Source organism: Dendropsophus ebraccatus, chromosome 15 (genome assembly GCF_027789765.1).
Source record: "Dendropsophus ebraccatus isolate aDenEbr1 chromosome 15, aDenEbr1.pat, whole genome shotgun sequence".
Lineage (NCBI taxonomy): Eukaryota > Metazoa > Chordata > Amphibia > Anura > Hylidae > Dendropsophus > Dendropsophus ebraccatus.
Genome location: NC_091468.1, coordinates 11,735,786 through 11,761,707, shown reverse-complemented (window position 1 = coordinate 11,761,707; position 25,922 = coordinate 11,735,786). Strand labels below are relative to the sequence as shown.

The following is a 25,922-nucleotide window of genomic DNA, read 5'->3' as shown; positions in this document are numbered from 1 at the left end:
AATAGAACTACAAAATATCTGTACGTAATGTGATTAAATATCAAGAAGATATTAAAGGGAGCGACGGAAAGAGCTAAGTAAGCCGGAAAAGTGATGGCTCTTTACGTTGGCTCCATTGGATTGAATAGAGCCGCAGGTCACGCGCTGTACCCTATTCATAATACAGAAGCCGAGACTCGATACAGAGATCAGTGGGGTGCATGGAAGCTGGACCTTCCCTCAATCTCCTACTTTTCCTAACCTGGGCTGCTTCCCATATTTGTTTTCCATCCATGCTCGTAACTGTATTTCTGGCAAAACAGTATGCCCTTGTTCTGCTTGTATGCATAAATTGACAACTGGGTGGTGCCATTCCCCTTGCCAAAGGGGTGAGTCCCTAAAGTCCAATGAAGGGCAATGGCAATGCCCAGTTGTCCATTAGGCCTGGTCTACACCGAGATGTTTTGTAGTGCCATTTGATCTAGTGACAGCAGCAGTCCACAAGGTTGCATGAAAGTCAACGTATGTCTTGGTACCACAGCTGTAGACCCATAATTAAAAAAACAAGTAATACAGTACTATAGATAGTAAAAAAAAAGAGACAGACGAGTAGATAATTGATCACAGATCTTCTCTGATAGAAGTTTTCTTCTATTATGTTCTCCACCACCCTGATGATCACTGCAGAACTTGTCTTCTGCGAGACTTCCTGGGTATGTAGACTGATGGTGGGATATGAAAGACAGCTCCGCTCCCTCGAAACATAAGATGTGTGTATGATCCTGGCTGTGAGGACTGTATGTACACTCCAGGGCGAGCTATGACCTATATGGACTATATTTGTGCCCTAAAATGGCTGAAGAGAATTCTTCTCCCCGGATCTTTTATCTCGAATTTTGCACCTTAGGTGATCAACGTCTTTAATGTAAACCTGTATATTCCTTTCATAGATTATATTAAGAAAATTGTCAAGAGGTTCTGTGGAAGTGTGATCTATTTCACTGGGCTGCAGATTTTGCTTTTGGTCCCATGTGGATCCTGACGTCTTTAACCTTCAGACCAGACCCCTAAATAACTTGGACCCTTTGTTATTTTAGACCCCAGACCACTAAATTTAATCAAAAAATTGATGGTTGACCTCCAGTAGATCAACCAAAACACCGCTATCTCCATGTTTGTCAACAGCAGCATTCTGTCACGGCCGCCGCGGCGTCCCGTGTTCCGGGCCGCCGCCGCGACCTCCTCCTGCCCCATGCAGCCGCCGGGGTCCTTGTGCAGGGACCCGGCGCTGCTGCTAGTTCGGCCCCTGGGGGCGCCTCACCTCTCCTCCACTCCTGCCTCCATCTGTGCCGGCCGGCGCGCGCGCCGGCTGTCTCAGATTTAAAGGGCCAGTCCGCCCCTAATTGGTTAGTTGCACCAATCACTCCCTATATATTCCAGCCCTGCCCCACTACAGGTGTTGGAGCCTCTATATGCTTCCCATAGCGTTTGGCCCAGCTCCCTGTTGTTCCTGATTCCTATCCGCTACCTGGTCCCTAGTCCTTGTTCCTGATTCCTATCCGCTACCTGGTCCCTAGTCCTTGTTCCTGATTCCTATCCGCTACCTGGTCCCTAGTCCTTGTTCCTGGTTCCTGCTCCCCTGTTACACCATTGCTCCTGTGTTCAGCCTGTCACCTGCGGTTACGCCTACAGGCCTCTGCCAGCACCATCTCCCGCCTACTGCTCCTGCCACGCCTCGCCTGCCGTCACTAGCAACCAAGCCAGGGGTAGCGACCTGGGGGTCGCCTGCCGCAGCAAGTCCATCCCGCCTTGCGGCGGGCTCTGGTGAAAACCAGCGGCCCCTTAGACTCCGCTCCCTGGTGAGGTTAGTGCCATCGCTGGTGTCGGTCCAGTGGATCCACTACTCCAGGCGTTACACATTCCACTTACAAAGAGCCCCACTGGTCCATCTATTATTTCCTTTCTTATTACCTTCTATATCCCAGACAGGCTTATATTGATTTATTGTAGATTTACCAACCATATCTGTTGGAAGTTTCCTACCAGCATCTACTACACTTTCAGTAAATTAACATTTTCTCATGTTGCTTCTGATCTTTCCCTCAACTAACCTCTGAGCTTTTGTGTCCCCTTGCTCTTGAGTTCAGTTTTTTTTTTAATTAAAAACCTTAAAAACATTATAAACACTCACAGAGTAGAGCTACCTGAAATCGTTCACCATATTACACAGAACGATAGTTGTTAGTTATTATCATTACTACGATTAGCGACCAATTAACAATTTTAGGTTCAGCCTAAAAGATGAGAACAACGACACATGATTCATTTTCCGACTGTCGCCTGCCTCCACACAAAACGATCATTGTTTAAATTTAAATGATATGACGATTTTTTGCACAATAATCGTCCCGTCAAATAGGGCCCTTAGATAACGAAAAAGTAAGATTTCTTACGTTTACATTTAGGGTTTTATTAGACAAAGCAATTGTTAGTTTTCTCAAATTAACGATTAACAATTGCAAACAAGCGCTTTTGTGAACGACCTGAAATCATTCACCATAATACACGGAACGACAGTCCTTAGTTAAGATCGTAATCACCATCCTTGGTACCTCTACTTTAGGAATGATCAAAATTACGAGCAAACGATGTGTACATATACTGAGAGATCTGTGAACGATAAAACAATGATTTTATGGTCTGCCCAAAAAATGCAATCAACGACATGCGAACAAATTTGTGTTAATCGTTTGCTCATTGCCTGCTTACACGCGAAAAGATTATTGCTTAAATTCGAACGCTATAACGATTTTTTACACAATACTCTTTTCGTGTAATAGGGCCCATGTGCCCTCTACTTACCACTAATACTACTACTTATAGTTGATAGCTCATTGCCGAGGTTACCGACCACCACTCTCCCTTCTGTGAGCTGCACCATGGGCAGTGATGTCACAGGGTGGCCGGGATCTGGGGGAATGTGCTTCAGTTGGTAAGTATTCCCATTCAGGTGCTATGTCATCCACTCATGTCACAGACAGCTCCAGGGCTTGTGGATTGTCCCTGCAGGCGTCTCTGATCTCACTGGGAGCTGATTCAGCTCAGCATCACTGCATCCCGTCCTCCCTTAGGCTAGGTTCACACTGCGTTTTTTTCATCCGTTTTTTTACAAAAAACAGATGAAAAAACCGATGCATTCGTGTGCATCTGTTTTAAACCATTTCTCCATTGACTTCCATTGTAAAAAAAAAACGGATAAAAAAGGATCTGTTCTTTTTTGACGGACACAAAAAACGCAGCTGACACTACTTTTGTGTCCGTTAAAAAAAACCGGATCCGTTTTGATCTGTTTTTTTTTACAATGGAAGTCAATTGAAAAACGGATCAAAACAGATGCACACTAATGCATCCGTTTTTTTTTATCCGTTTTTTCCATCCTAAAAAACTCTCCCCAATGCATTCCTCATAGATCAGCTGTTCTGCCAGATCCATAGTGCTACCATACACAGTAAGGCTATGTTCACACTGCGTATGAATCCGTCTGTAGTGCGAACCGCGAATATACGCACATAGTTTTGAGGTTGATGCGTTTGCTTGAAAGTATACGATATACGCCCGCACAGTTCACACTACATATGAGCTTACGGCCGGATCGTATACGGCGCCGTGAAAAATGAACAAGACCATTGTTTGAGGACGGAAATGTTGAAACTCACGGCCGTGGATTTCCATGCGGTCCCGTACGGAGTACTTATTTCAGCCAAATTGAACTTGATTTTTTGATCCAAAAGGTTCTGTGTGGATTACGGGGCTGGGCGAAGATTTCCAAGTAAATGACCTGCCTCAGATCGCTTCGAAACAAGCTAGGGAAGCATTACTCTACTACGGGCGTATGTTCGCAGTTCGTACGCATCCGGCCGCATGTCGATTTTTCCCACGCCCGTAGTTTCAGCCGCACATGTACGGCGGCGTACGATCTACGGACGGATTCATACGCAGTGTGAACATAGCCCCAAAGAGAAAGCAGACAGCTCCCTACTTTGTATAGTGGCCATGCTGGGTTACTGCAGCTCAGCTCTCATTCCCTTCAATGGAAATTCATCTGCAATAACACAGAACAGCCATTACACAATGTACAGAGCTATCTGCTTCCTGCTGTTTCACTGTCTATGGTGGCACTGCAGAGCGGAGGGTGCCTGCTTAACCTATTATATTTTTTCATTCTAATTTTTGCATATTTCATTTCTTGACGGGGTGTTTTAAGGTAATGTATAAAAATTTTAATGAAAATTTTTTAAAGGTTTCTGCAAGACACATTGGAACTCCGGCGGTATGCCGTCAGTTATTGAAGATGTGTGGCCACCACAAGGTGCTTAGTCGAGCATGGAGCACCCCGATCCTTGATCGATCACTATGCTTGACCGAGCATATCACTCAATGCTAATCATAACCAACATAGAGACAACAGGTAATATTTAGATTCTCCTCTGCATGGCGGATCAGCATTACTCACCAGCAAATACTAAAGTTAATGGCTTCGTGCCAGAACCAACAAAGGTTCTGTCGAGATGTTGTTTTGTTACACGGAAACATTACAAGTTTATCTGTGAAGCTCAGAGAGCCGGGCTGCTGTGAAGTGCAGCAATAACATCTTACTTTCCATGTACTCCTAACATTTTTTGCTGAATTTCTCCTGATGGAGGACAAGAACCCGTTATTGAAGGTAATGAAATTAATGGATGCTCCTCCAGAGAGTTTTGTGCTGGTGGTAAAAGCTATTTCTCACCATCCTGCTGAACTCGCTGTTCTCTTCAGCCTCTTAATATCCTGCCCGAGAAGTCATTTAATGATACAGATTTTTTTTTTTAAAAACCTGAATTTTGACAAATAAGAGCTCTATAAATAAAGCCGAGGACCAGAACAATAATCCTATCGATGCATAACATACAAATAATAGCAATAGGATGCATAATGTACTTGTTTGTCGTCTGTTATCTAGGAATAAGGAGATCATTTAGTCAGGCTCAGCAAGCTGAGACAAGTATATATATATATGATCTTCTATCAAGTCACCAGGCAACAACAGTGGACATTTGACTTAATAGTAATCTGCCATCTGGAAAGGAGCCAACTACAGCCCGGTGTGTTCCCTCCACTAACATGGTAATACATAAAAACAAACACTGGCAGAAAAAAAAAAACCTTTGGTGTAAGAAGGTAAAATATTAAGTGCAAAACTGTGTAACACGTAAAGGGTATTCTGCTGGAAAGAAAAATAAATAAGTAAATTATAAAATATATAAAAAAATATTTTACATTTCTTTAACCCCTTAAGGACGGGGCCCATTTTCGTTTTTGCGTTTTCGGTTTTTCCTCCTTGGGTTTAAAAGGCCATAGCACTTGCATTTTTCCACCTAGAGACCCACATGATCCCTTATTTTTTGCGTCACTAATTGTACTTTGCAATTACAGGCTGAATTTTTGCATTTGGTACACTACGAAACCAGAAAAAAATTCTAAGTGTGGTGAAATTGAAAAAAAAAACGCATTTCTTTTATTTGGGGGAACTGTGTTTTTACGCCATTCGCCCTGGGGTAAAACTGACTTGTTATGCATGTTCCACAAGTCGTTACGATTACTATGATATATAACATGTATAACTTATATTGTATCTGATGGCCTATAAAAAATTCAAACCATTGTTAACAAATATACGTCACTTAAAATCGCTCCGTTCCCAGGCTTATAGCGCTTTTATCCTTTGGTCTATGGGGCTGTGTCAGGTGTCATTTTTTGCACCATGATGTGTTCTTTCTATCGGTACCTTGATTGCGCATATACGACTTTTTGATCGCTTTTTATTACATTTTTTCTGGATTTGATGCGACCAAAAATGCGCAATTTTGCACTTTGGGATTTTTTTGCGCTGACGCCGTTTACCGTGCGAGATCAGGAATGTGATTAATAGTTCGGGCGATTACGCACGCGGCGATACCAAACATGTTTATTTATTTATTTGTTTACTTTTATTTAAAACCTGGGAAAAGGGGGGTGATTCTGACTTTTATTAGGGGAGGGGGCTTTTTACCATAAACAACACTTTTTTTTTTTTTTTTTTACACATATACTAGAAGCCCCCCTGGGGGACTTCTAGTATATTCACTTGGATCTCTCATTGAGATCTCTGCAGCATAGATATGCTGCAGAGATCAATGAGATAGGCACTCGTTTACTTCCGGCTGCTGCAGCCGGAAGTAAATGAGTGCCGAGCCGGGGACGGCGCCATCTTGGACGAGTCCCCGGCCAGCTTCAGTATCGGAGATCTCCCGGAGGAGCGATCTCCCCCACTAGACCCCAGGGAAAGGTTGCCTCCGGTAATCGGAGGCAGCTGTCAACTTTGACAGCTGCCTCCGGTTAGCTAATTAGCGGGCACGGCGATCAGACCGTGCCCGCTAATAGCGGCGGTCCGGACTACACGCGGCACCCGGGACCGCGGCGCTTCAAAGCGGGGTGCGGGGTAATGAGCAGTGAATGAGAGAAGGGGGGGGACCTGGAGAAAGGCTTTTTGAATGCAGATAATGGAATATTTGCCTAATAAACCCAATTACAAAAATTCTTAAAATCGCCTGGACCATTGAATTCTGCATTAGGGTATACAAATTTCTTTAAGAAAATGTATACTTTTTGTTTTTACTTTACAGTAAGGGGTGACATAGACTTCTCTGCTGCTTTGATAGGAACTGCAGGCCTGCTCAAGCAGTTACAGACTGTGGAGAGTTGAGCACAACCTTTTAGCTATAACATGGAGAGGGTTTCGGACAACAAACCCCAACACTATTTACAAAAGGGATTTCATAAAAAGCGTATCTTATTTCTATCCATTAGCGTACCTGATTGTCATCAATTAGTGTACCTGATTGATATTTAATAGAGCACCTGATTGCCATTTATAAGTGTACCTGATTGCCATCTGTTAGTGCACCTGATTGTCATCCGTTAGTGTACCTGATTGTGATACATTAGTGTGCTTAATTGTCATCTGTTAGTGTACCTGATTGCCATCTGTTAGGGTCCTTTTACACACACAGATATCTGACCAATTAATCTGACAGATTATTGAAGCCAAAGGCCAGAATGGATTTAAAAAGAGTGAAAATATCAGTCTTTCCTTTATGACCTGTTTCCTGTTTATAGTCTGTTCCTGGCTTTGGCTTCAGATATCTGTGTGTGTAAAATGACCCTTAGTGTGCCTAATTGTCATCCGTTAGGTTACCTGATTGTCATCCGTCTGTGTCCCTGATTGTCATCTGTTAGTGTACCTGATTGCCTTCTGTTAATATACCTGATTGTCATCTGTTAGTGCACCCGATTGTCATCCGTTAGTGTACCTGATTGTCATCGGTTAATGTACCTGATTGTCATATTTTAGTGCACCAGATTGTCATCCGTTAGTGTACCTGATTACCTTGCATTAATGTACCTGATTGTCATTCATTAGTGTACCTGATTGTCATCCGTTAATGTACCTGATTGTCATCTGTTAATGTACCTGATTGTCATTCATTAGTGTACCTGATTGTCATCCGTTAATGTACCTGATTGTCATCTGTTAGTGTACCTGATTGTCATCGGTTAATGTACCTGATTGTCATATTTTAGTGTACCTGATTGTTATTTGTTATTGTCAGGAACTTATCTCTCCTGGGTCCAGCAGCGTTTGGTTCTAGCTCGGCTCCGACGGCTGGCTTGGGAGTGCGCCGTCGCTCCGCCCGCAAGAGCCAAGTGACGTCACGGAGACCCGACTGCGCCCCTAGCAACCAGGGACGCAGCAGTCTCATGTGACTGTCAGCCGGCCGGACCGGCACACAGCTGAACGGTGACTCAGGCTGAGTGACAGATCGCTCTGCCACTCAGCCTGCAGTGCCGCAGCTGTTTTCCAGCTGGAGTCAGGAGGCCGGACCAATAAGCTTCTGGTCCAGGCTCCTGCTCCAGTATAAAGTAAAGTCAGAGCCAGCTTAAAATCGCTGGCTATTAGGTTAACCCCCTGGTCCCAGCTCCTCCGTGTCTTTTCCTGCGAACCCTGTCCTTATTCCCTCTGACTGCTCGACTCGTGATTCTGACCCCCCGCCTGACCTGTGACTATCCGTTTGCCTGCTGATTCTGTACTGCGTTGCCCGTGTGGTTTGACCTGGCTTTGTTCACTACTCTAATTGTTTTTTGTTTGTCTGTCTCGTTTTGTGTTCCACATACGTCAGTGTAGGGAACGTCTTTGTGGTTGTCCGCGACCGCCTAGGGTCGATTGAGGCAAGTAGGCAGGGCCAGTGGGTGGATTCAGATACAGGGCCTACTGTCTGGTTATGTTGTTTTCTCTCTGGATCCTGACAGTTATTGTACCTTATTTTCATCTGTTAGTGTACCTGATTGTCGCCATTGTTTCTATACATAAAATTTGAAGAATTTCCTTTTAAACTTCTAAGCCCTATAACATTCTAAAAAGTTAAAGAACCTTTACCAAATAATACCAATACCACTTTTTGGTTCACAATATCTTTTCCCCTCTTTTCCTCCTACAAAACTTAGGGAAGTCTACTTCTCAGGTGTGTCTAAAGCGAATAATACGGTAATTTTCCAGCTGTGCAATTTTTAAACTAGAAAGCAACATATACAGTTTAAAGGCTGGAACCTTGTGATTTTATTTTATCATTACAGCAACACATACAGAAGTTTACTGAGGTCCCTTTACCAATCCTACTCCAGCGGTAGAACGGCCAAAATTAACAATAGTGTTTTGTTAGACAAAATCTAAAAGGAAGTGCTGTAAAGAAGAAACTTGTTTTTTCAGCGTAAGAAACGAGGCCCGCTAACGCCTGAACTAATAAAAGTGAGGTGTGACAACAATACCAGCACTACCTGGAGAATGACTGCTCCGAGGACACTTCCTCACAGGAAAAGATGGACAGGACAGGTCTGAGGTAAGAGCATCAAATATTTATCATTTTATCATATACATGTGGCCGTGTGCACCATGACATGTACATTTCTGTAACTATATATTTAGAATATAGATAGATATAGCTAGATAGATAATAGATAGATAGATAGGAGATAGATAGATAGATAGATAGATAGGAGATAGATAGATAGATAGGAGATAGATAGATAATAGATAGATGACAGATAGATAGATAAATAGATAGGAGATAGATAGATAATAGGTAGATAGTGCACCTAATTGCCATTTGTTAGTGGACCTGATTGCCTTAATTTAATGTACCTGATTGTCATCTGTTAGTGTACCTGATTGTCATCTGTTAGAGTACCTGATTGTCATTCGTTAGTGTACCTGATTGTCATCCGTTAGTGTACCTGATTGTCTTCCATTAGTGTACCTGATTGTCATCTGTTAGTGTACCTGATTGTCATCCGTTAGTGTACCTGATTGTCATCCGTTAGTGTACCTGATTGTCTTCCATTAGTGTACCTGATTGTCATCCAAGACATGTACAAGACAAGACATCTAGATATTCAGATTATAAATAGATAGATAATAAATAAATAAATAAATAAATAGATAGATGATAGATAGAATGACAGATAGACAGACAGACAGATAGATTGATAGGAGATATATAGATAGGAGATAGATAGATAGATAGCTTAAAGGTATACTGTGGTGAAAAATGTTTTCCAATCAACTGGTGCTAGACACTTGTACAGATTTGTAATTTTCTTCTATTTAAAAAGCTTGAGTCTTCCAGTACTTATCAGCTGCTGTATGTCCTGTAGAAAGAAGTGTATTCTTTCCAGTCTGACAGAGTGCTCTCTGCTGCCACCCCTGTCCATGTCAGGAACTGTCTAGAGCAGGAGACGTTTTCTATGGGGATTTGCTGCTGCTATGGTCACTTCCTGACATGGACAGAGGTGGCAGCACTTTCTGCAGGACATACAGCAGTTGATAAGTACCTGACTTGTGATTTTTACCGCATTCTAGGACCTGTTGGGCCTCAGGTAGGGATTGGTCATCAAGATTAGATAAATTGCGTTTGTGTGGATGAAGTGACCTATTTATTTATTATGAACCTGTGTTTCCCGCTCCTTCTTTTACACCTGTCTGTCAGTACTAATATAACCGTCTCCTCTTCTTACTATAAGGTCCTCTCCTCTGAAGGTAATATCAGCTGGAGCCGATAGAAATAAAGTCATACAGATGGCAGTAAATGAAGCCTCTGATGATTGTGCTGTAGCCCCATCTGGTCCCTGGGCTGCGGTTGTGCCCCATGTGCCGCCATGTCATATCACACTTGCCCCCCGGCTGCATTTCACATCTATGTTCCCTGAGATTAGGCCGCACATTTCTGTGTAAGCCCTTCCCACGGGTTGTAATAACTCAGCGCATTCACCAGCATTCGTCTGTCAGTTAATATGTGTCATTCTCGTGTTATCATGGCTTAATAGGCAGGAAATGACCCGGTAAATGGGAAACAACACAGCCGCCTCTACAATCCAACCGGCTTATAGGAAATGTACTTTGTTTCCTGTGTAGAGAGAGGCTGCAGCGTCACAGTACAATCCCTCGCATTCTGCCTATACATACACTACAGGGCTGATTGAATGTGGACACCCCCTCTAATACAGCCATGCAGTCTCTACGAGATGGTGTCGATTTCCAATATTATTTGCACCAATCGGTATTGTAGGTGGTAGAGCAAATCTAGTAAAAAAATAAAATAAAATTAAAAAAAATGCCACAACAACATACGTCATCTAAAAGTCCAACAATGGCCAACGCGTTTCAGGTCTTCATGACCCTTAGTCATGGCTCACCTCTCCTCCTTGGAGCTCAGATTCATGAAAGACAAGTACGACCATAATAACGATGCTGTATATTGGAAATTCACTGATAGGAAATTCATGGAGGTCAAGGTATAGAGGTCAGCACATCACATTGCTGCCGTGTTATCCATGACTAGTATAGGTTCTGTAATAGGATACATGAGAATCAACCTATGAGAAATAAACTCAAGGGACAAGAGATTGGCTCCAAACTCATCGTCAAATGGAGTCCAGTCTTCTGCTGGACCCCAGAGACCTATTATCAGAGCCTTACTCCATTAGAGGACCCTCTTCTATTCTCGTAGACCGGTACAACCCTACTGACACGGAACGTTCATACCGTGAAGCCAATCACATGTACGTAACACAAATAATGGAAAACAAAATGGAACAGAGCTTTCTATGGGTGATGTCATTATGATACATGTGTGATGTCATAATATATGTGTAATGTAACAATGATACCTGTGTGGTGTAATGAAAATAAAAATGTCATCACTTGTTGTTCACTAAACGAGTGCTTAAGCGAATTATCTATATGTGTAAAAGGACCCTAAGTCAAAAAAATTAGGGGAGAAGTTAATTGGAGAAATCTGTACAATTGTGCAGAGACTCTATTATCCCGGTGGGCGACTCTAGCCGGGATCCATGACAAGATATGGTTGGGCACATTGATATAAGATGAGATATGGTTGGGCATCTCTAGCCTGGATACAAGATGAGATACAGTTGGGCATCTCTAACCTGGATACAAGATGAGATATGGTTGGGCACCTCTAACCTGGATACAAGATGAGATACAGTTGGGCACCTCTAACCTGGATACAAGATGAGATACAGTTGGGCACCTCTAACCTGGATACAAGATGAGATATGGTTGGGCATCTCTAGCCTGGATACAAGATGAGATACAGTTGGGTTCCTCTAGCCTGGATACAAGATGAGATATAGTTGGGTTCCTCTAGCCTGGATACAAGATGAGATATAGTTGGGCATCTCTAGCCTGGATACAAGATGAGATATAGTTGGGCATCTCTAGCCTGGATACAAGATGAGATATAGTTGGGTTCCTCTAGCCTGGATACAAGATGAGATATGATTGGGCAGCTGTAGCCTGGATACAAGATGAGATACAGTTGGGCACCTCGAACCTGGATACAAGATGAGATATGGTTGGGCAGCTGTAGCCTGGATACAAGATGAGATACAGTTGGGCACCTCTAACCTGGATACAAGATGAGATACAGTTGGGCACCTCTAACCTGGATACAAGATGAGATATGATTGGGCAGCTGTAGCCTGGATACAAGATGAGATATGGTTGGGCACCTCTAACCTGGATACAAGATGATATAGGGTTGGGCAGCTGTAGCCTGGATACAAGATGAGAACGCTCCAGCTGCTATATCCGAGATGGACTCATCTCAGCAGTAACAGTCTGTTCAGCCAATCACTGACTGATGCAGGATAGCAGCATGGACAGTGATTGGCTGAGCAGACTGTCACCGGCAAGATTAGGAAATAATAGGCAGAGCGTTCAGCAGGGGATCTGAAGACACCACAGGAGGACCCCTGGGGAGCATGCCCCAGCACTATATCAAAACTTTCAAATGACAGGAACACCCTTATAATAGATGGTCCGTAACTAGGAGAACTTTTGTAGCCTTGTATCCCCCCAAGCCTGAAATAATTGAAACTTTCCTCTTATTTGTATGTGTATTTGCATAGAGCCCTTCAAATGCAAGGACACCTTTCATATGTGTAGTAAAATACCCAATGTAATGAAAAAATGAGACTTTTATTAGACGGCAATTTATAGAGAACAAGGACAAAAAGAAAAAAAAATGCAAGTAAACTTTTCAAATATTTCCTTAGAAAATACAAGCAAAGCTCTGACCAATTATTCTCCTAGGGCCAATTTAGGCTGAACGTAACGCGGGCACGCTCCTCCATCCCGATCACAAGGCCTGGCCTGTCCGCAGGTCTATCGACCACAACTGAGGCCGGCACAGGGGTCGCTGATACTTTTGAGTCATTGATACAGCCTGTAATCCGCGGCTGCAGTAACCTATCGCTGTTTATTCCTGTTTTATACTGGGTTGAGCTGTTTGTGTTCTCCGATTATTTATATGCCGCACCATATGCTATTCCATTATGACAGATCTAGGATGTCTGTGTCACCTGTCAGGAATCATTTTCCAGCAATTTATAAGATGATGCAAATAAGTTTCCTAATTATGGCAACGAATCGTCAGGGGACACAGATGCTCACTACAAGGAGCAGCCAGCTTATGGAGGATTAAACGGAATTTTTTTTCTTATTAAGGTTTAAAGTGGTATTCTCATCTGGTAAAGATGGCTCCCCAGTCTACTCTGACCTGTTGAAGCACCGTACTGTGACACCAATATAATTTTACATGTTTTAAAGGGATACTCTAGCAAAAAAAAATCTTTCAAATCAACTAATTGCAGAAAGTTACACAAATTAGTAATTTACATCTATTAAAAAATCTCCAGTCTTCTAGTACTTATCAGCTGCTGTATGTCCTGCAGGAAGTGGTGTATTCTCTCCAGTCTGACACAGTGCTCTCTGCTGCCACCTCTGTCCATGTCAGGAACTGTCCAGAGCAGGAGAGGTTTTCTATGGGGTTTTGCTGCTGCTCTGGAAGAGTCGTCTAACCTGCTGATAGTTCCCCTTTAATTAGCATCTACTTTTGATTAGAAATACTCACGGCTGCTTTTCATGCTCATGCGTCCTTTGTACGGTCCCGTCAGTGAGTACTTGGGGATCATTAGTGGAGGTGTTTCTGGCAATGAAACAAGCAAACACACATATATAAGCAGACGGCCACTTATACCAATATATTATCCGTTACCTAGTCATCGATGGAAGTTGGTGTTGAGAGACCTTCAGTGCTCATTACTCGTATCAAGCATTTTTCAATGCTCCAATTCTCGAACAAACTGCATTGAGGTCAATGGGAGACTCAAACATTTAAAGGAATAGTCCAGTGAAAATTTGTATTTAAGTATTGTATTGCCCCCCAAAAGTTATACAAATCCCCAATATACAATTATTACGGGAAATGCTTATAAAGTGCTTTTTTCCCTGCACTTACTACTGCACTTACTACTAAGGCTTCACTTCCTGGGTAACATGGTGATGTCACTTCCTGGATAACATGGTGATGTCACTTCCTGAATAACATGGTGATGTCACTTCCTGAATAACATGGTGATGTCAATTCCTGGATAACATGATGATGTCACTTCCTGGATAACATGGTGATGTCACTTCCTGGATAACATGGTGATGTCACGAACCAACTCCCAGAGCTGTGCGGGCTGTGGCTGAATGGAGAGGATGATGGCAGAGGGACACTGAGAGACACAGGGCACTGGAAGGACACTGAGCATCCCTCTGCCATCATCCTCTCCAGCAGTCACAGCCCGTACAGCTCTGGGAGTCGGGTTGTGACATCACCATGTTATCCAGGAAGTGACATCACCATGTTATCCAGGAAGTGACATCACCATTTTATCCAGGAAGTGACATCACCATGTTATCCAGGAAATGACATCACCATGTTATCCAGGAAGTGTCTTCACCATGTTACCCAGGAAGTGAAGCCTTGATGCAGTAGTAAGTGCAGGGAAAAAAGCACTTTATGTGCATTTCCTGTAATAAGTGTATATTGGGGATTTGTATAACTTTTGGGGGGCAATACAATACTTAAATAAAAATTTTCACTGGACTTTTCCTTTAAATGTTCGAGTCTCCCATTGACCTCAATGCAGTTCGTTTGAGAATTGGAGCATTGAAAAATGCTTGATACGAGTAATGAGCACTGAAGGTCTCTCAACACTAATTTCCATCGATGACTAGGTAACGGATTATATATTGGTATAAGTGGCCGTGCAGTAGTAAGTGCAGGGAAAAAAGCGCTTTATCTGCATTTCCCGTACTAAGTGTATATTGGTGATTTGTATAACTTTTGGGGGACAATACAATAGTGGATGGCTGGATCACCTTCAAGGAATGTGTAAACCAAATATACAAAAATTATAATGAAAAAAAATGCAATAGGTTACTGCAAGACACATAGAACTCTCAAGGTATGCAGTCAATTGATGGCATACTGCCAGAATTCTAATGTGTCTTGCAGTAACTTGAGGTGCTTTGTCGAGTATAGTATAGCTGGATAGAGCATGCTCGCTCAACACTAATGGAAACACATCCAGATTGATCTAATAGCAAATCTTCAGCTCCAGGGGCCTTATAGGAGGAATACAAATTTACATTGTCACCAAGAACAATGAGGAATACATGGCCTCTATGAAATATGTGACCTTGCACACAATAGAAAATTCCAAAAGGGAATTGGGGGGGGGAGTCCATAATTCAGGATCTACAATGCGCAGCTTCACTGGCGGATTTGTCATTTCTAAGCATTACACAGACAGCTCTCTGATCATGTAGTACCTAATCACTCCTGCGGTGGTGCTGTAGGAGAATTAAACACCTCTGCAAGGAAGAAGATATGTCTCTTACCTTCCTCCTCTGCGCCGTTCCGGTGCAGTTAGTCGTTTACTCCTTGGTCTGGTAAGACCGCTAGGAACACTGCCTGCCCCCATAGCGACTATCCAACCTGCCCCAGGCTGGCCCATTCCATTCATTATCATTAGAAGGGGCCGGCTGAATCGGTGCTATATGGGCGGGGCAGGGCTCCTAACAGTCTTATCAGATGACTAAGTGCACGGAAACGGAGCAGAGGATGAAGGTGAGAGACATACCTTCCTTCTCCTCATCTACTGAGATTTTCCTTAGATTTGTCTAACCTACTGATCGCTCCCCTTCAATTTCCACCCCAGAACTATGGTCCATTAACATTTTTTTAGACAATAAAACAGCAGTTTTTTTTCTATAATGACGGCCGTTATTTCACCTTAAAAAAATGTTGTAGGAACATTATAATAACAATGTAATCTGTAAACTACATTGCCCAGTGACCATTGAGCCTTCTGTTATATAATAGTGTGCCTCCAATGCTTCCATGCCGCATTTTACTCCTTATACCTCGGTCATACTCATTATTAACAAACCAGTATGACTTTGGATGGAGTGACCCTTTAAATAAGTCACTTAGAGGGTCAGAATCTGTGATCTGCAAATTCCTCCATCCTGGAGACCAGAAAGCACGTTGAGCGCGGTGAAGTAGGTCAGCACAGGCTGACAAGGTGTGCGCGCCTCCTCAGCATTGTCCCCTGACGGCAGCTTAACAAGCAGCGGCCACCGAGCGGAGGCTTATTTATAATGCATGGAGAACACGCTCCGCGCTGACAGCAGCTATTTATGGCTGCCTCCTTTTTTTTCGTAGTCATACATTTAAATCTTAATATTTATACAGCGGAGGACATGGCGGCAGCGGAAAACAATAGGACGTGCGGAAATGTGAAGGTATTTATCTCACTTACGATTGGGGTCAGATCACATGAGTAAAAAATTAATAAACTAAATTTCCATTTATGTGCATCTAAATGATGTGGTCTCCTGGCATCGAGCCAACTAGTTAAAGGGAATTTACCAGCTCCTTATCCTGCTAGGAGCTGCAGAAATGGGCAGATTACTAATAGGGTGATGAATAAAATCATACTTGGAAAGTTATGTAGTTAAGTTTTTATTATAAGCTCAAGAGTGGCAGAGTCTGGGCTGAGCTGCAGCATGCACACCTACTGTCTCCTCCACCTCTCCTTGTTGGCCTTTCTTGGTCTTGGTACTGTTCATCAATCATGTAGGGCAGGGTGGGGTGGGGGAGGAAGGAGGCGGCCACAAATTGGTGTGCAGAGAGAAGAAAAGAAGTGGAGTGGCAAGTGGAGTCTAGTTCAGAGCAGTAGAGCCAGTCTAGAACACTTACTCCACTTTGAGCAAGTGCCTTTCTTCATTCCAAGGTGTGTAAGGGCTTCAGACTGGGCCTGGCTATCAAGGTAGCTGAAGCGGCTACAGCTTTCTTCCTACACCCCACAGTTGGGAATTGTAAAGTATTTATGGAACTACAAGAATCAGGGGGGGGAAAGGGTGGCCAGTCTACACCAGTTTGGAGAAGAACTACAAGTACGATTAACTCTTTATTGACTGAACAGGAAGGCAACTTTGGGGTCCCTCATATTTACGATAGAAAATAGTATAGCGTTGAGCAGTGGGACCAGCTCCAGGGTCTCAGCAAGAAGGCATTTTCCTCCGAGTTATGATCATGGGGAAAAAGTAGCATACAGAAACTGTGTTTTTCCTGTGGTGAGCCCCCGCGGTGCTATGACGAAGGTACGGCCGGTCACATGCCAGATGGTAGAGTGTGACGCCACTCCTGTGGTGGTTGGCCCTAGTGTGTTGAGTTGTGATGCCAGTGCCGGTTGGGCACACAGGTATGGTGGCACACCTGCTTTGATTTTGGAGTGTTGGGTGACCTGTCCTAGACGGTGACACAAGCCCCAGACCCTGTTACCTTGGATGAGCGGAATGCTAAGGATTTCCTGCTGACAACCGCGCTGCGAGTTCATAGGCTTCTAGCGACTTTGCTCTATCCGGATCAGTTCCTAGCTTTTTGCCTTTTTTGTGGATACCGCCCTGCACTGTGTCTCTCCTAGTCCTCAGCGTGGGTTAAGATAATCTCTGACATGTCCTCTCCTGTGAGGCATTTAACACTGCATAGTGCTTAGCAAGCAGGGGCGTAGCTAATGTCTCTTGGGCCCTGGTGCAAGAGGTCAACTTGGGCCCCCCCTTTCTCGATGCTATTGGTAGATATATATCTCAAGACCAATATTACGAATAATACCAGTATATAGGAAATATTATCACCATTCATATTACCACAGTAATACACAGTACCGGATAACAAGTAACAAATAATTCCACCACATACTGACTAACACCACCACATACTAACACCCCGCTGCTACTGACTAATACCACCACATACTGACTAACACCACCACATACTGACTAACACCACCGCTGCTACTGAATAAAATCCACTGTACATAGACCAATATAACTTCATACAGTCATATAGAGGTGGACGCACTGTACACAGGCTCTATACACCATATACATTACAGTGCAGTTATATCAAGTGACTCACAGGGGACTTCTTCTCTGATCAGAGTTCTCCGAGCCACAAATCCACAGAATACACAAACATATTAGACTCCTCACTCTGACACCATCCTCATCTCTATACTAACTGCACATCTGTATTGGCCCCTTTACACCCTCATTTATTAGGTAGCCCTGACACTATGTGACCCCCCTTATAGTACATGCCCCCCTCTGTGCATGCCCTATTGTATACACCCCCGTGTAGTCCACCTTATAGATGGCCCCCCAATGTTTAACCCTTATAGATGGCCCCCCCTGTGTTGTCCCTCTTATAGATGCCCCCCATGTTATCCCCCATATAGATGCCCCCCCATCATCCTTTTGTTCCTTCATCACCATACCACTACACCCCCATTATCCTCTTGTTCCATCATCATACCACTACACCCCCATCATCCTCTTGTTCCATCATCATACCACTACACCCCCCATCATCCTCTTGTTCCATCATAATACCACTACACCCCCATCATCCTCTTGTTCCATCATCATACCACTACACCCCCCATCATCCTCTTGTTCCATCATCATACCACTACACCTCTCATCATCCTCTTGTTCCTTCATCATCATACCACTACACCCCCCATCATCCTCTTGTTCCTTCAGCATCATACCACTACACCCCCTATCATCCCCTTGTTCCTTTATCATACCACTACACCCCCATCATCCTCTTGTTCCTTTATCATCATACCACTACACCCCTCATCATCCTCTTGTTCCATCATCATCATCATCATCATCATCATCATAATACCACTACACCCCCATCATCCTCTTGTTCCTTCAGCATCATACCACTACACCCCTCATCATCCTCTTGTTCCTTCACCATCATACCACTACACCCCTCATCATCCTCTTGTTCCTTCATCATCATACCACTACACCCCTCATCATCCTCTTGTTCCATCATCATCATACCACTACACACCCTATCATCCTCTTGTTGCATCACCATACCACTACACCCCCATCATCCTCTTGTTCCTTCATCATCATACCACTACACCCCCAATCATCCTCTTGTTCCATCATCATACCACTACACCCCCATCATCCTCTTGTTCCTTCAGCATCATACCACTACACCCTTCATCATCCTCTTGTTCCTTCATCATCATACCACTACACCCCCATCATCCTCTTGTTCCATCATCATACCACTACACCCCATCACCCTTTTGTTCCATCATCGTCATACCACTACACCCCCATCATCCTCTTGTTCCATCATCATACCACTACACCCCTCATCATCCTCTTGTTCCTTCATCATCATACCACTACATCCCCATCATCCTCTTGTTCCTTCATCATCATACCACTACATCCCCATATCCTCTTGTTCCTTCATCATCATACCACTACACCCCCATCATCCTCTTGTTCCTTCATCATCATACCACTACACCCCTCATTATCCTCTTGTTCCATCATCATACCACTACACCCCCCATCATCCTCTTGTTCCATCATCATACCACTACACCCCCCATCATCCTCTTGTTCCATCATCATACCACTACACCCCCATCATCCTCTTGTTACTTTATCATCATACCACTACATCCCCATCATCCTCTTGTTCCATCATCATACCACTACTCCCCTCATCATCCTTTTGTTCCATCATCATCATACCACTACACCCCTCATCACCATACCACTACACCCCTCATCATCCTCTTGTTCCATCATCATCATCATACTACTACACCCCATCATCCTCTTGTTCCATCATCACCATCATACCACTACACCCCCCAATCATCCTCTTGTTCCTTCATCATCATACCACTACACCCCTCATCATCCTCTTGTTCCTTCATCATCATACCAGAACTCCCCTCATCATCCTCTTGTTCCTTCATCATCATACCACTACACCCCTCATCATCCTCTTGTTCCTTCATCATCATACCACAACACCCCTCATCATCCTCTTGTTCCATTATCATACCACTACACCCCCATCATCCTCTTGTTCCTTCATCATCATACCACTACACCCCTCATCATCATGCCCTTTAAAACAAAAAAATCTATACTCACCTATATGTTTTCTGTAGTCCTCTAGTCGCGCACTGGCGGGGCTTCCCGCGGCGGGGGGTGGGGCTTCCGGCGGCAGGGGGCGGTGCTTCCCGGGACCTGGTTTATGGCGACGCGATGCTCCCGGCCCCGGAAGTAGTTCCCCTGCGCACACACAGTTCCCTGTTGTGTTTGCAGCCGGAGACGGTACTGGACAGAGCTGGGGAGCAGCAAGTCAGCCGGGGCCCGTCCCAGCCTGCCTCTTGTGATCGCATGCAAGACATTGCTTGCGATCACAAGAGGGAGTGGGAAGGGGGCAGTACCGCTGCGACCGCGGTAGCTACGCCACTGTTAGCAAGGTTGTCTGAAGAGAAACTGTTATCCTGGCTCTGCAGTGTCTCACATAAAAGACCTTTACACTTCCTCTACCCATGTGACTTCCTATCTCCAGCATATCTAAAATGTGCTGTGAGTGGGTGAAGAGTGCATAAGAAGAAGTAAGGTGAGAGATGATAGGACAGAAGAAGATACTCCCATAGGTTCACAGATCCATGTCACACACAAATAAACAACCCTTTCCATACTTCAGCCGTGCAGCAACTGAGTACACATACTTACAATAGCGACATCTAGTGGCGAAACTCTATCACTACTACATCACCACTTACTTACATTAAGTACAGGCTTTTGTGAAGGGTGTAACCAATAGCAACACCAGTGGTGGGACACCACATTTCTAAGGTTAGGCAAAGAATGGACTATATATTACATTGACATAGGTTTATTAATGTATTGGTTATTCTTTATTGTATTAGGGTACGTTGACACAGAGCAAATGTAGTGGAATTCACAGAGAAACAGCGTCACACTGAGGCAGGTGGGATTCCGCAGTGGAGAGCTCTGCCACGGAATTCCGCCACATTTGCTCAGTATGAACATTACATTATAGAGAGGAGTCTAGAGGCTAGAGATGGGTCATGTTTATTATTCACACACACAACTCTCAGGGAGTTACCATAGCAAGACCATCTGCCTCCTTAGTGTACTACACTAGATAGAAGAAAGGTCCAGAAAGAAGGCGGAGCTATTCTACTGAGCTCCCCTCAAGAGACAGTTAACACAGGAAGTTAGTTAGTTGGTGAGTTGAGTGCAGCTGTAGCAGGAATAACATCCACTGAGGGGACTACAGCCTGTGAGGAGATTTCTGTGAGGAGATTCACTAGAGTCAGAACTACAACTATGACCTATGGGAGTTGTTGAGCCAAGGAGCCTATTTTACTGATGAACTTACCAAGATAGCGAGCCGGATCTACAGTGACACATCTCTGGCAGTCGGCCATATGGAGAGATAGTAAGCACAAAGAAACTGTTCAAGTTATATATTATTATTGTTGTCTGATTTTCTCTGCACCTAATCACCATCAAGGGCTTCTCCATTATCACCTCAGAGAGCAGTAGTGGAGAAGCCCCAGAGGGAACTACAAGTACCATCATCACCACACACCTAGGTGCAGTCCCTCTCTGTAACCTCTGTGGCAGTATTTATCTCAGGAAGAGGGAGAGAGTAATACCACTTGGCCTGTTAAAGGATATATCTTAACTTATTCATCATAACCTTCATCCTCCCTGAGATCCTCTCACTCCAGACTGCTGCAAAAATGCACCGTCCCAACGGATGGACCGGCCGCTCAACCAATCAGTGACTGGCTGAGAGTCGATCAGCCGGATTGGGACGTGTGCAGTGCCGGACATTCCGAAGCGGTGATCCAGGGCTGAAGAGGCATGGGGAGAGGTGAGTTAATACCTCTTCTGATACTGACCTAAGCCATTGCCTACAGGATTTGGACTAGATTACCACTATAAGGCCGGGTTTGCACAATGTATGACACCGGCCATTCTGTGACCCGGCCCAGTCAAAGAACGGCCGGCGTCAGTGAAGATCATGCAGGCCGATACTGCAGTACCAGCCGGATGAACTTCATTTGTGTTGAATTGGGATGCAGGTGCACCCGTGTGCGTCCGCATGCTAATTCACCATAGTCGAAGCCGCACGTTCCATTGTCTGAGCTGTCAGTGTTGTGTGGCTTCAAAGAATATCGGCAGCAAAAAATTGACATGTCAGTTTTTCGTGTGGCCGCTAGGGATCCCAGCTGGAGCCTATACTATGGGGGAGAATGATCAAACATGGTGTAAAGTGAAACTGGCCCAGTTGCCCCTAGCAACCAATCCGATTCCACCTTTCATTTTCCAAAGTGTCTATGCGGAATGAAAGGTGGAGTCTGATTGGTTGCTAGGGGCGACTGAGCCAGTTTCACTTTACACCATGTTTGATAAATCTCCCTCTATATGTCTACACTCTGGCTTGGATTCCATTGACTGCAATGCAACATATATTTTCTCTGAATCACGGCTGTTGTTGCAAATCAGCAACAACAGACGTAATTAATAGAAAATTTACGTTGTGTGAACTTAGGCTAATGGTGTGCCATTGACCCTATGGACATGCCTGACCTAAGACCCTAACGTCTAACATATGGATTGTGACAAGCACTAGGATTAGCCTCAGCAATTCATATCTAAATCCGCATGTAAGAAATGAGAATTTGGCGCTGACCTTATCCGTGGCACAAAAGTTCTATTACATGTGAATCCTTTCTAATTGGATTCCATAAAAGCTGCTCGTCTCTAAGCTTTAGCTATGGAAAATGCTGTGTAACTAAATCCATTATATATCAGAGCGCTCTTTGTGGTATGGGGAGAAGCGATAGGACCGCGCAGCGAATTCCGGATCACATAGAAAGACGTATGCGGTCCTAGATAAGGGGAATTACTCCCATCACCATGTAAGACGCGGATACGGAGGTGCATTAAGCAATGCTCTAATTACCGCCAATGAACATTGATTTCCCTTTCATTAATAAATCATCAGAATTGCAAATGTTAGCGCTGCCTATGTCAGTCTGAATAAAGAGAATTAAACTCTCACTCAGCAAAGCGGCGCGGAGTATTATTTGTCATTATCTGCAATGAACAAGTCATGATTGACGGACAGTAATAAGATTCGAGACGGGAATGGCGATGTACAATGATAATTATTAAAGACTGACAACTGGAACATGCACAGGGGATGGGAAACACAGTAGGAATTAATACTGGGCCTATTAGTGATGGTTGGTATTACTATACTTCTCCGTGCCTTAAAGGGAATGTGTCGCCTAAATTTTCTTTTACTGATTTGAGTCAGATACTAAAACTTGTTCTTTTATTCTAATCTGTTTCTATTTTCTGACTGTAATTTTTTTTTTATTTCACTTTTTTAGTACATTGTCATGGTGGCAGCCATAATGCCTGGGCTGTTCTTAACAGCATTTAATGACATGCTTTACAGCGAGACTCATGGACATAGATGACAATAGACAGACTCCGTCCCCTTGAGATAAATGTGAAACATTACTGAGCGCGCTCTGTGACCTGTGAAGAGGTCATTCCACAGGGAGCTGCTATTGTCTCCTCTATCTACTGGTGTCACATGATGCTGCAATGCTGTACAGATCACTTAATAGCAGCCTCCTCTTATCACTACAGACACAACAGGAAGTCTATGCTTAGTTTTAGCCCCAGTGGTGAGAATGAGAACTGCAAGATATCAGGATTATTTTATAATATAGACAGAAAAATGTACCATACAGTTGGACCATGCAGTTACTGCTGCATAGTCCTCTCTGTGAGGGGTCCCCTGGGCACTTATCACGGTGGTCCAGAGTGGAGATATGACCCACCCGGACTGTCTGCACCGCCACCCACAGAAAGGGGAGATGACCCAAGGACCGTGTAATTACTGTGTAGGTGCAATAACCACTGAGTCCCGTTAAAATAAATAAACTCTTCTTTACTGAAGGAACACTTTAGTACACCAGCTGACAATAGACTTTTGACTTGACTGGACAAAATCTGTGCTGAGAACTTGGGAGGTAGAAAAGCAGTGCTGACTTGGTTGCGTGCTGAGAAGTAGAGTGAGTTTAGAGAAGTGGAGAGGAGTAGGTTGTGATAGTCCCAACCCAATTTAGTACTGTGCTCTGCCGGAGCTTTAGTAGAAGAAGAAGTAAAATACTTGAAAGTGCTTGAGAGTAGAAGAATACTTGTGCCCATGTTTCGACTTCTGTCGTGATACCACCTATTGCCCTGCAGTGTCAGGTGACCCGTTCTAACAAGGTGACACAAGCCCCAGTCCTTGTTACCTGAGTTGTGCAAGGTGGCCAGAATTACCTGGTTACACCTGCGCTGTGAGATAAAGTACATAGGCTTGTAGCAACTTTGCTCTATCTGGATGAGTTCCTTTAGCTTTAGGATACTGTCCTGCACTTTTAGAGACTTTCAACAGCGTGGATTTGGGTTATCCCTGACTTGTCCTCTGTGTTGGCCTTTAGCACTGCATAGTTAGAATAAGTGTTGCTTGGAAGAAAAGAGTCTCTGTGTTTCCCATGAGCATCTGTCCACTACCACACTTCTGAATAGACCTCTCCGGATTGAATACATGTGAGACTACACCACTCCTCCCGGGATACCAGAGCGGCGGTACATAGCCTCCAGTGCTGGAGCCGGGGAGGTTATTTTTTTCAGCCTCTCCGTTACTTTGCCCTTCCCTTCACTGTCCTAGATCCTCATTGTATGTATGGTAAGCAAACAAGAACTATACTATACAATAGGTCCCTCCTGGGTGTGTCTTATACGGACATATAGTATATGCAAGCAGTGCTGTACCTGTAGCCACAGACACTGGGGCCTCCCAGAATAGCTCTGTGATATAACCGCATGTCTGTATGCTTTATAATTATATTTTCCTATAATCTATTCAATATGAAGCAAAGATGTTAAACACATTAAATATCTAAAGTGGCTTAAATGAAAATCAATGTCCATTTCCTGATGGTCGTCCATTAAGCGCCGGTCGTGTTACTCACCTCCATGTATCAGGGACATCGGCAAACAGAAGGGACACGATGTATGAAAACTCTTTCCTCCAGGTGAATGGATTCCAATGAAGAATAGCAGAATGTCAGCGCTGTCTCCCTTCTCTAAAGCTCGGGCGTGGTGATCCCCATAACAACTGAGATATGACTCTGTAAACACCGTGCACGCTCAGGAAGCATGAAGAGCAAATATACAGAGGGGGAAAACACTTTCTACTATCAGAAGTGGAAATTAGATCGTAGGTTTGAAGAGAATATCACATTTCTATTACTCCGATGCATATGGAAGAGAGAAAGTGAAGAATTTTTGGTGACATTTTTTTCCTAATTTTCCATTTTTTTATTTTTAATCTATATTTTAAAATAATCCTGAGATCTTGCAGTTTTGATTCTCACTACCGGGACTAAACCTAAGAGATTTCCTGATGTGTCTGTGGTGATAAGAGAAGGTTGCAGTAAAGTGATCTGTACAGCATTGCAGCAACATGTGACACCAGTAGATAGAGGAGACAATAGCAGCTCCCTGTGGAATGACCTCTTCACAGGTCACAGAGTGATGTTTTACATCCATCTCAAGGGGACAGACTGTGTCTATTGTCGTCTTTGTCCATGAGTCTTGCTGTAAGGCAAGTCGCTAAATGCTGTTAAGAACGGCTCCGGCAAGATGGCTGCCCCTATAACAATGTGCAAATAGTGAAATAAATAAAAACTAAAGTCAGAAAATAGAAACAGATTAGAATAAAAGAATAAGTTTTAGTATCAGTAAAAGAAAATTTAGGTGACACATTCACTTTAAAGAAAAAAAAATTCTAAGCGTTTTGAGGGACTTTTATTAAATCCGGTGTTTTCTGCACCAGGCTTAAATATGTCCCCGCAGCGCCAACAGTACGGAGATTTATGTAGAGGCGCACTGCCTCTACATAAATCCCGTGCACAACAGTGAGTGCTGCGAG

General features: G+C 43.8%; 1 protein-coding gene across 2 annotated transcripts in view; it reads right to left on the bottom strand.

The window, feature by feature from the left end:
• Window positions 1-25,020, bottom strand: part of LOC138774151 (spermatogenesis-associated protein 7 homolog) — a 119,328-nt gene extending 94,308 nt beyond the window's left edge. The window contains exons 1-2 of one of the 2 annotated variants that reach the window (XM_069954769.1): window positions 24,961-25,020; window positions 13,545-13,619 (exon numbers count right to left, since the gene is read on the bottom strand). In XM_069954769.1, coding sequence (XP_069810870.1) covers window positions 13,545-13,619; window positions 24,961-24,979 — 94 coding nt within the window. In that variant the 5' untranslated portion in view covers window positions 24,980-25,020. The remainder of the gene's footprint in view (window positions 1-13,544; window positions 13,620-24,960) is intronic. The other variant, XM_069954771.1, reaches the window with a different exon arrangement.
• Between the last annotated feature and the right edge of the window lie 902 nt (window positions 25,021-25,922).